The sequence below is a fragment of the Antrostomus carolinensis genome, unplaced genomic scaffold, assembly GCF_000700745.2.
Source record: "Antrostomus carolinensis isolate BGI_N321 unplaced genomic scaffold, ASM70074v2 scaffold777, whole genome shotgun sequence".
Classification (NCBI taxonomy): Eukaryota; Metazoa; Chordata; class Aves; order Caprimulgiformes; family Caprimulgidae; genus Antrostomus; species Antrostomus carolinensis.
In genome coordinates this window covers 1-10,663 of record NW_010327795.1, presented here as the reverse complement: position 1 = coordinate 10,663, position 10,663 = coordinate 1, and the positions used below count along the sequence as shown (strand labels likewise).

At 40.8% G+C, this 10,663-nt stretch overlaps 1 protein-coding gene across 1 annotated transcript in view; it reads left to right on the top strand.

Moving 5' to 3' along the window:
* Positions 1-5,788, top strand: part of LOC104528077 (carnitine O-palmitoyltransferase 1, liver isoform) — a gene marked incomplete at its 5' end in the record, with an annotated part of 24,622 nt that extends 18,834 nt beyond the window's left edge. Inside the window, 2 exons of the mRNA XM_010171984.2 lie at positions 648-740; positions 5,478-5,788. Coding sequence (XP_010170286.1) covers positions 648-740; positions 5,478-5,564 — 180 coding nt within the window. The remainder of the gene's footprint in view (positions 1-647; positions 741-5,477) is intronic.
* Positions 5,789-10,663: the final 4,875 nt, after the last annotated feature.

Here is a 10,663-nt window from a genome sequence, read left to right as displayed (position 1 = left end):
GAAGGAGGGTGGCAGCAGGGTAGTCTGTGTTTGCTAGGCATACTTTAAAAAATAACAACAGACTGAAACTTGGGACAGTTAATCCTGCTAATGTTGAAATCTGACCAGAGCTCTCCTCATGATATGGGTGTTCAGAATCGTATCTCTGCTGTGGAGTTGGATAACTTTGCCTTTGGGCAAGTCTTCATAATACAAGGCTTCTATACTTTATATTTATATACTGTATTTGTTTACATCTACAGAGTGATCCCTTGAAACAGGATGTTTAGGTATACAACTGAACTATTTTATTCCTTTCTAGTTAAGCACTTAAGTTGTCACAGCTGCTTAGGATCAGACCTTGACAGGAGAAGGTCTTTGAACAAGTAGTCTGTTTCAAAATACTAAAGCTGGGAAGTATTACAGACATATATTCAGAAAATGTTAATTCCATGCACTTCAAATGAGACTAGAACTGTTTCCTTGAGTGAAATCAATCTTCAGAAATAATGCATTAAATGTGGAAACTTGATTTTTTTGCTTGAGAAGAAATTGCAACTGATTTAAGAAACTGCACAGTAAGAATTGTGTAATTATGTATAAGATAATTCAGGAATGGAAAGAAAAATAAGGTTTAGAACTGATTTTTCTCTTCTTTCTTCCTGTAGGTGGCTGATGATGGTTATGGTGTTTCTTATATTATCCTGGGTGAAAATGCCATCCATTTCCATGTCTCCAGCAAAATATCTTGCTCTGAGACGGTAAGGGTCAGTCCTTTTCCTATGGTTTAATAAATCTGTTCTGATATCTACTTATAAAACTACTCTACTTCCTGTCTAAAAAGAAAAATAGTAGGACATGCAACATAGAGTTGTAAAGAGTTTTTTCTTTCTCAACATATGCTATTTTGTTGGGGTTTTTTTGTTTGTTTCCACTCCTATAAATTTAACAGCTTTATGAAACGAGGAAACCATATTCTATTTCAAGGAAAGCATGTGGCCCAGCGTCATCTTTACACATGTAGTTCCCTGGAACTTGTGTAAAATGACTCATATCTGTCCCATAAAGTAACATGGGTGTCTCCTGTTTTTTGTTACTACAGCTTTGCTTTGGTTTTTCTCTTGCTGGACTTGTAAAGACAGAGAGAAATGTATGCTCCTTATTCTTTAAATCTTTTAGGTTTAAATAACCCTTAAAGAAGCTGGCCCATAAATTGTAATCTATACTTGAGAAACAATTAATAAAAAAATTATTAGAATGTAGTAGATTTCATCTATTCAGTATCCTGCTGTTGCAGAGGCCTGATTTGAGTGAGCTTCAATTCATCCTTCCCCTTTAGATTTTTATGACTTTAATAACCATGCTTAGTTTGTTCAGGATTACATAGCTGAACTAGTTTTGCTCTTTTGACCCTAACTTGTCCAAGAGATCTTGGTGCCTTTGGTTAATCATTAAAGATTAGGAAATACAACTTTGTTTTTTCATAGTTCAAATTGTTCTTCAGGTGCCTGTTAGCTTGTACTTTAAATTTCCTTGTATATTTTACTTACTGGTCATGTCAAAGGTCCATACAGGAAAGGCAGCATTTCATTTGCATGGCCTCGATATTAGTATGGTCTTTATAGTCGGTCCTGTAATGTAGCTAATAATTTATATTTATAATCTTAATTTCTTCCTTGTACCATTCATCTGACACTTAGAATAAAAATAAGTTCATAGTTTATTTACACTTAGATAATTGTAATTTTCATTTTAAATTCTTTCTGGGATTTTTCAGTGGCAAAAGATTTAGGATTCTGATAGAAACTCAAATACAAAATGTTTTCCCTGCTCTTCCAGTACTTCTAGGTCATTAGTCATACACTTTCTGAACATTCTTTTGTTTTCTGAAAATTAGCTTTTGCAAAATCTTGTATAAGAAATCAATACCAAAACCCACCTATTTTAATGTAACAGAAAGCTATAGATGCATCTCATTCTAAAAGAAGATTATCTTAGTTCTATCTGCAGGACAGTAAATGCGTAATGAAGAATTTATTAGTCAGTAATAGCATAAACCCAGATTAATTAAGTATTATATATAGTATAGTATTAAATTTTTTATGGTTTCACAGAATGGTGGGGATTGGAAGGGACCTCTGGAGATCCAACCCCCCTGCCAAAGCAGGTCCATCTTAAGCAGGTTGCACAGGATGGGGTCCAGGCAGGTTCTGAATATCTCCAAGAAGGAGACTCCACACCCTCTCTGGGCAGCCTGTCCCAGGGCTCTGGCACCCTCACAGTCAGGGAGTTTCTTCACATCTTCAGATGGAACTTCCTGTGCTCCAGTTTGTGCCCATTGCCCCTTGTCCTGTCACTGGACACCACTAAGAGTCTGGCCCCATCATCTCGACACCTGCCCTTTAGGTATTGATGCACATTGATGATATCCCCTCTCAGTCTGTTCATCTCCAGGCTCAACAGACTCAGCTCTCTCAGCCTTTCCTCATTAGAGAGATGTTCCAGTCCCTCATCATCTTTGTAGCCTTCCTCTGGATTTTCTCCAGCAGTTCCTGGTCTTTCTCGAACTGGGGAGCCCAGAACTGGACACAGCACTCCAGATGTGGCCTCACTGGGGCACAGCAGAGAGGGAGGAGAACCTCCCTTGACCTGCTGGCCACATTCTTCTTCATGCCCCTCAGGAGACCACTGGCCTTCTTGGCCATGGGACACATTGCTGGCTCATGGTTAACCTGCTGTCTGACAGTACTCCCAGGTCCTTCTCTGCAGAGCTGCTTTCCAGCAGGTCAGCTCTCAACCTGTTCTGCTGCCTGGGGTTATTGCCTCCCTTGACCTGCTGGCCACATTCTTCTTCATGCCCCTCAGGAGACCACTGGCCTTCTTGGCCATGGGACACATTGCTGGCTCATGGTTAACCTGCTGTCTGACAGTACTCCCAGGTCCTTCTCTGCAGAGCTGCTTTCCAGCAGGTCAGCTCTCAACCTGTTCTGCTGCCTGGGGTTATTGCTCCCCAGGTGCAGGACTCTACACTTGCCCTTATTGAACTTCATCAGGTTCCTTCCTGCTCAGCAGCTCTCCAGCCTGTCCAGATCTCATGGAATGGCAGCACAGCTTTCTGGTGTATCAGCCATTCCTCCCAGTTTTGTATCATCAGCAAACTGGCTGAAGGTACACTCAGGCCCTTCATCCTGCTTGTTGATGAGTATGTTGAACAAGACTGGACCCAGCACTGACCCCTGGAGAACACTGCTATCTACAGGCTTCCAACTAGACTCTGCACTGCTGACCACAACCCCCTGAGATCTGCTATCAAGCCAGTTCTCAATCCACCGCACTGTCCCCGCAACTAACCCACACTTCCTAAACTTCCCTATGAGGATGCTATGGGAGACAGTGCCAAAAGCCTTGATGAAGTCAAGGTAGACAACACCAACTGGTCCCCCCTCATCTACCCAGCCAGTTGTCCCATCACGGAAGGCCATCAGATTGTTCAAGCATGATTTCCCCTTGCTGAGTCCATGTGACTACTCCTGATAACCTTCTTTTCCTCCAGATACTTAAAGATGACATTGAGAATTAACTGTTCCATCACCTTTCCAGGGATGGAGGTGAGGCTGACTGGCCTGTAGTTTCCTGGGTGCTCCTTCTTGCCCTTTTTGAAGACTAGAGTTACACTGGCTTTTCTTCATCCTCAGGCACCTCTCCTGTTCTCGAGGATCTTTCAGAGATAATGAAGAGTGGCTTAGCAATTAAATCTGCCAGCCCTGTCAGCATTTGTGGGTGCATCCCATTGGAGCCCGTGGATCTGTGGCTGTCAGGTTTGCCTAAATGATCTCTAAACTGATTCTCGTTGACCAAGAGAAAGTCTTTCTTTCTCCAGACTTTCCTTTTTACCTCCAGGGCCTGGGATTCGTGAGGGCTGGCCTTAGCAGTAAAGACTGAAGCCGTCACCAGGACACACCCCTCATTCAGCAGTGGGCCCGTGTTTTCCCAGTCTTCCTTTTGCTACTGATGTACTTGAAGAAGCCCTTCATGTTGTCCTTGATATCCCTTGCCAGATTTAATTCTAAGTGAGCCTTAAGCCTTCCTTGTTGCATCCTTGCATACTCTGACAACATTCCTATGTTCCTCCCAACTGGCCAATCCCTTTTTCCACATTCTGTAAATTTCTTCCATTTGAGTTTTTCCAGAAGCTCCTTGCTCAACCATGCAGGCCTCCTGCCTCCTTTGCTTGATTTCTTTCTCATGGAGATGCATTGATCCTGAGCTTGGAGGAAGTGGTGCTTGAATATTAACTGGCTTTCTTGGACCCCCCCCACCACCACCTTCTAGAGCCCTAACTCAAGGGATTCCTCCAAGTAGATCTTTGAACAGGCTAAAGTTACCTCTCTTGAAGTCCAGGGTTGTAATCCTACTTATTGCCCTGCTTCTTTCACGCAGGATCCTCAGCTCCACCATCTCATGGTCACTGCAGCCAAGGCTGCTCCCAGCTTTCACATCCCAAACCAGTCCTCCTCTGTTTCGTTAGTACAAGGTCCAGCAACACAGCTCTTCTCATTGACTCTTCCACCACCTGGGTCAAAAAGTTATCATCAGTGCTCTGCAGGAGTCTCCTGGACTGTGTGTGCCTAGCTGTGTTGTCTTTCCAGCAAATATCAGGGTGGTTGAAATCTCCCATGAAAACCAGGGCCTGTGATTGTGAGGCTATTTCCAGCTGTCTGTAGAAGGCCTCATCAACTTTCTCATCCTGATCAAGTGGCCTGTAGTAAACACCCACAACAGCATCACCCATATTAGCCTGCCCCTTCATTTTTACCCATGGGCTCTCTTCGTTCTTCATCCACTCCTGGGTAGAGCTTAAGACGTTGCTGTTGCTCTCTCACATAAAGAGCAACTCCACCACCTTGCCTTGCTGGCCTGTCTTTCCTAAATAGTGCATAGCCATCCATGGCAATATTGCAGTCATGTGAGCCATCCCACCATGTCTCTGTAACTGCAATGAGATCATGATTGCACACAGATCTCTAGTTCTTCCTGTTTATTCCCCATGCTGCATGTGTTGGTGTCGAGGGAATTCAGAGAGGTAACTGAGCATGCAGGTTTTTCTGGAAGGGTGCAAGAGGATCCACCATAGCCATGCACATCCTTGAGGTGGCTGGCCTTCTGGTTCTCATCATGGGAGGCAGCTAAGGAACACTTGCTGCTGCTCTGGTTGGCCTGGCTTATTCCCCAGGTGGATACGATGGCACGAGCACTGCCATTTTGGACCACTTCCCCACCCCCAGGAGTCCTCCAGTTTAACTTCCCCAAGTTGGCCAGCCTGCTGCCAAAGATTCCCTTGCCTTTTCTAGAACCGTGTTGAAATTCCCCATTTTATGGTAAAATACCTAATTCCGTAAGCACCAAACTTACAAAATGTTAAAAGGTTCCTTCTTTTGCCTACAAGGTAACTCTTGACAGTACAATTCTTTGGTTCTGTTTTTTGTTTGTTTTTAAAGGATTCTCATCGTTTTGGAAAAAACATCCAAAAAGCAATGGTTGACATCATGGGTTTATTTAACCTTAGTAAAAACTGTACCAAGTAATTTGCCTTATTGGTGCCAAGCAATCTCCTGTTGTTGGGATGAGAACTCTTCTGAACAGTGAACCAGAGCAAGGTTTGTCAAACAGAGAAGAAACTGAGTCAACATCTTCTTGATCACCTATGAAAACTTTAGCAGTGTATTGAATGTTTCATTTTTTTTTTTTTTTTTCAGTAGTTTGGAAGAGTTTATTTCCACAGAGGATGACTTTCAAAATCTTGTATGTTTCTAGGGAGGAAGTATAGTATCACTGCATTAAGTCATGTATATTCTAACTCCTGCAGTTTTCTCTTAGTTTGTATACACTTGCTCTTTTTTTATTTAAAATTAGTCTACTTATATTCCAGAATCAAAGGGATAAAACACACCGTCTTAAAAACTATAAAAAGTTCCATTTGCTATGTATTAACAGCAGAATGTTCTTCAGTGTATTTGCTGCTTTATGTTAATGAATGACAAAACTTGTGGCTGTTTACCTTCATTGGTTTTTTGTTTTTGGGTTTTTTTTTTAAAGGTAATTTCTGTAAAACATTAAAAAAAAAAAAACCCTCTGATATAGCCCATCATAACAGACCAAGTTGTAGAAACTTGTTGCATTTTGGAAAAAAGAAAACAACCCGAACATTGAGTAGTGCTATATTGGATAGTGAAATGTGTCACCTAATTAGCAGGTATCACATTTTTCTTTTACTTACAAACACATTTGCCACATCATTGATTTTATTTCCATAATAATAAATGAACCTTATGTGCTTTTTCATTCATGTGCCTTAGAAAAAGAAAGATCCTAAACCCAGGAGAAAAGCTTATGCTGGGTGTTGATTTGATGTTGTCTTAGTGGTAAAGGAGGTGAAGTAGTAGTAATGCAGATCTAGTTTTCAAATCCTAAGGCTGATGTGGCGGAAGTAGACTTGAATACATTGCCATGTGGTGCAGCTGGGTTTCAAGCTCTAATGCAAAGCTCTCAGCTTAAATGGCAAAGATCAGTCCCTACAAAATGCAGGAGTGACTTTGTTTCAGAGCTACAGATACTCATGTGTTTATTTTGCTGAATGGCATTAGTGGTCATTTGAGAGAAGAATTTCTGGATCCCAGGGAATGTTAATTCAGTTAAACGCGACCTGTTGGAGAGTCTGCGGGGCAAGGCTGCCTGCAGAGGCTGAGAAGCTGCAGTTTGCTGCTTTCAGCCTGGAAGGACCCACTACTACATTGCCAGCCATCTGCATGAGAAGGACAAAGCCATGGGAAAATCCTGGCCTTTCCCAACCCCTCTCGGGAGACGTTCTTGGTCAAGCACAGTTTCTGAAGGATACAAGGAGGGAAGGGAAAGTTATTTCAGTCAAAAAGGAATATAATGTTTCCAGGTGCAGAAACAAAATGGCTGCTACAAAATGGAATAACTCTGTGCACGATGCTTCTCTTCCCCAGCCTTTATCGGCATGGTTACTTTTTCCATCCTGCAGTGCAGTAAAGTGTACCTGTTAGTGCAACAGTTTATTGTATTTTTTTATAAAATGTAAGGTACATGGTGTTTAAGCAATACAGTCAATGCTGCTCCAGAGCTGTGCTGATTTTTAAAAGGCCTTTGGGGTTGATCTAAAACTTCTCATTAGACGTTGAATGTTTTCTGGCCAGTATTTCTAACTTTCTATGCCTCTTCATGTTTGGGGTTTTTGATTGGGTTTTTGGTTTTTTTTGTTTTTTTTTTTTTTTTTTTTTTTTTTAACTCTGATCTAGCTATTAAAACACCTATATATGTATGTTTGAGGTGGGAAACCACAAAGATCCCAGATGCATACTTAAGCAAACGCATGCTTACGGAAATGTAGAAACCCTCACAGGAACTGGCCAAAGACACTCGTTATTTGATTAGGTACAGCGTGTGGGGAAGGACACTTTGAAATAAGCCTTACTGTGGCTGGCAAGCCTGGCATTTATCAAAGTGAAGTGCAACAGTTTCATAGCGATCTGTTCTTTCGGAGCTGCAGAAAAAATGCATTGTTGAGTTTGGTTTTTTTTTTATTATTATTTTATTTTATTGACCACTAACCAACCTGTACTTAAATTAATATTAAGGCATATTAGCTTGTTGGATTTTCTTTAAAAAAACAACCCTTTAGATTTCATTATCAGGTTTTAAATGTTTTAAGTCTAAATGTAGTTAGTGCAGTTATCAATGCAATTTTACATTCTTAGACAGTAAGCATAATCGGCACATGCAGCTGTTTTTTATTGTATATGTTTAAAACATTTTGTGGTGTTAAATGTATCTGTCTAATTTGGGATAGATTGTAATTCTGAAACAGCTAAGATTTTATTTCATTTACTTTAAAATGTCAACAGCATGTAAATAAACTATGCTTTTTGGATGTAAATCTTAGAAATCCACAGTGAATGTAGGTTATTAATAAATAATTAATTTAAATCTTGATGTTCAATATTGTGTACATACAGTAAAACTACTTGCTTTTTTCCTCAAAAGCCATAGGAATGCAAGTGAAATTGCCTAGATTTGAATGAACCTTCTAGTACAGTGTACTTTAATATAAAGTAAAATGTTCATGTTCCAGAAAAACTTTGAACTTGTTACTAAAACCTTGAATCAAATTGTGATTGAAGAGCTCAAAGTTAGGGTTGAGTAGGTGGTAAAAGTAAGATCGGATGATTAATAAATTGACTTGTTTTTTAAATAGCATCGTGAGAATGGTGGAATACCTCCAATGTGCATTTTCCAAATTCCTTGTTTCAGCTATTTCATGCCAGAAATTAGGAGAGCATTAAGTGCATTTAGAGGCTACCATTGTCCAGGATTAACACCATTCCAAACTAAATATTCTTTTCAGGATTGGGTTTTTTGAAAGACTAAGGAAATTTGTGCCTGTCCTTGAAATTCATGGTTCTAATTCAGCCTTCGTACCAGTTGTTTTCTCGTATAAAATATATTAATTTAAGCTAGTTTTTTATCTTGTTCAATTATTCTACATCTATGGTTGATTATTTACATCCAACACTTTTGTCTCTATTTTCTACCCTCTTCTGTGACTTCAAAAAAGAAAATAAAATTTCACAATTACCACTACTTAGTACAATGTTTAATAGCTTTTGTATCTTCTTCCCAAACTCTCTTGCTACTCTTTCTGGACTTGTGAAATCATTGCTATTAAATCCAATTAGGAAAGGTAGTAGCAGACAGTTCAATTTATTTTAGAAGTGATTTATACATGTCTTGCTAGTTAATAAGGAATGTGTTAATGAACAATTTTTTCTTCTTCAAGTTCAGTAGAAAGAAGAACCAACACCGGTCTTACTTTAGATGAGCTTTTTTCATGAGATCCAAATAACTGCTGCAATGCTTCGGTGAAGCAGTCTGTCTGCAAGCTCATGGTTTGATCTTTACAGTGAAGAGTCCATAAAGTATGAATGGTGAGGCAGCGGAGAACTAGTTCAGGCACAGAATGTTGACACTGTTAAAATGTTATGTGCTTTATCGGAAGATTCCCAGTACCCGAAAAACTTCTTTGAAATTGCTTTAAAACTGGGGATTACTTAGAGACAGTTGAAGAGGATTTCTTTTACCTTTTAAAGGTTTGTGTGCTTTTGAATTGCTGTTCAATAAAAAGAGAAACCAACCACCAAACAACAACAACAAACCCACCAAATTTTTAGGAAACTCCTAAAAACACAACCCACCAAATTGTTTTGTGTGACAAGTCATTTTCACAGTCGTTTAGCTGACTGCTTTTCTGGATGTTGCAGCCTTCACTACATCAAAGAACAAGGTGATTTAAATTTCACACTTCATCCCTTAGATACTGTTAGTTCCTGGTTGTGTTTCTAACATCTCCCACCAAGACTGGATATGGAAATTGGTAAATGCTGTATTAAAACTTTCTAAGCACAGAAAATACTGAACTATTTTGGGTGTTTGGTTGTTGTTTTTTTTCCCTGCTTCCCTTTTGCCTCTTTTTAAGGGGGGCAAGGATAAAATGCATCTTGTACTCAGAAAATGTTGCGGCAGTTTTACATGATGCATGGGATTAGTCAGCTTCAACTGAGATTAATGAACTAGAATAAAGTTGGGAAGTACTAGAATAAATTACTTACCTGTTAGATGATGCCTTTGAGAGGGGAGGAGAAAGCCTGAGGTTTCTTTGCTTTAGTTTTTCCCTGACTTTCATGACTGCAGACCTGGGGCAGGCAGGGTGGAAGTTTGTAACCAAAAGTGTAGGAAAAATTGATTCTGTTTTCTTCTTGGATTAATTGTATGGTACCATATGAATGAAAGGTAGCTTGAAATTGTTTGGGGTGGTTTTAGTTGCTGTGTTGCTTTTAATTAACACACAAAAGTTCCTAAAAATTAAGACAGAAATATATAAAATGAAAAGTTCAGGTCTGAATTTGTGCTTTCAAGGAAATCATCTTTTTATCTTAAATGGCCATAGGTAGTGGTCTGATACATTTGGAGTGTTTTCTAAACTCTGAAATCTTGATGGCACCAGGGTGACAATTCCAGGATTCACAGGGTGAGTTGTAGAAAGGGCTCAAGAGCAGGAACTGGAAGCCAGCTGTGTCACAGAGTCACAGCATGGTTGGGGTTGGAAGGGAGTTCTGGAGATAATCTGTGCTGTGCCCAGGACCATGCCCAGATGGCTTTTGGAGTATCTCCAAGGATGGAGACTCCACAACCTCCCTGGGCAACCTGTGCTAGTGCTTGGTCCCCCACACAGTGACAAAGGGTTAACTGCTGTCCAGAGAGAACCTCCTGCTCCAGTCTGTGCCAGCTGCCTCTGCCCGTCACTCAACACCACAGGAAAGAGACTGGCGCCATTTTCTCTGTACCCTCCCTCCCACTCTGTCTCCAGGCCAGACGGTCCCGGCGCTCCCAGACTTATACAGGAGCGATGCCCTGCATCGTCTCCATGGCCCTTTGCTGGGCCCTCACCAGTGTGTGCGTGTCTCTGGCACTGGGGAGCCCAGAGCCGGACTCGGCACAGTGCGAGTGCCGCGTGGCTGCTAACAAATATCCTCGCACTCAGCACCGGGGCCTAGTGGGTCTTGGACTTTCCGAGGGAACTGATGCTTCAACCACAAACCGACCCACC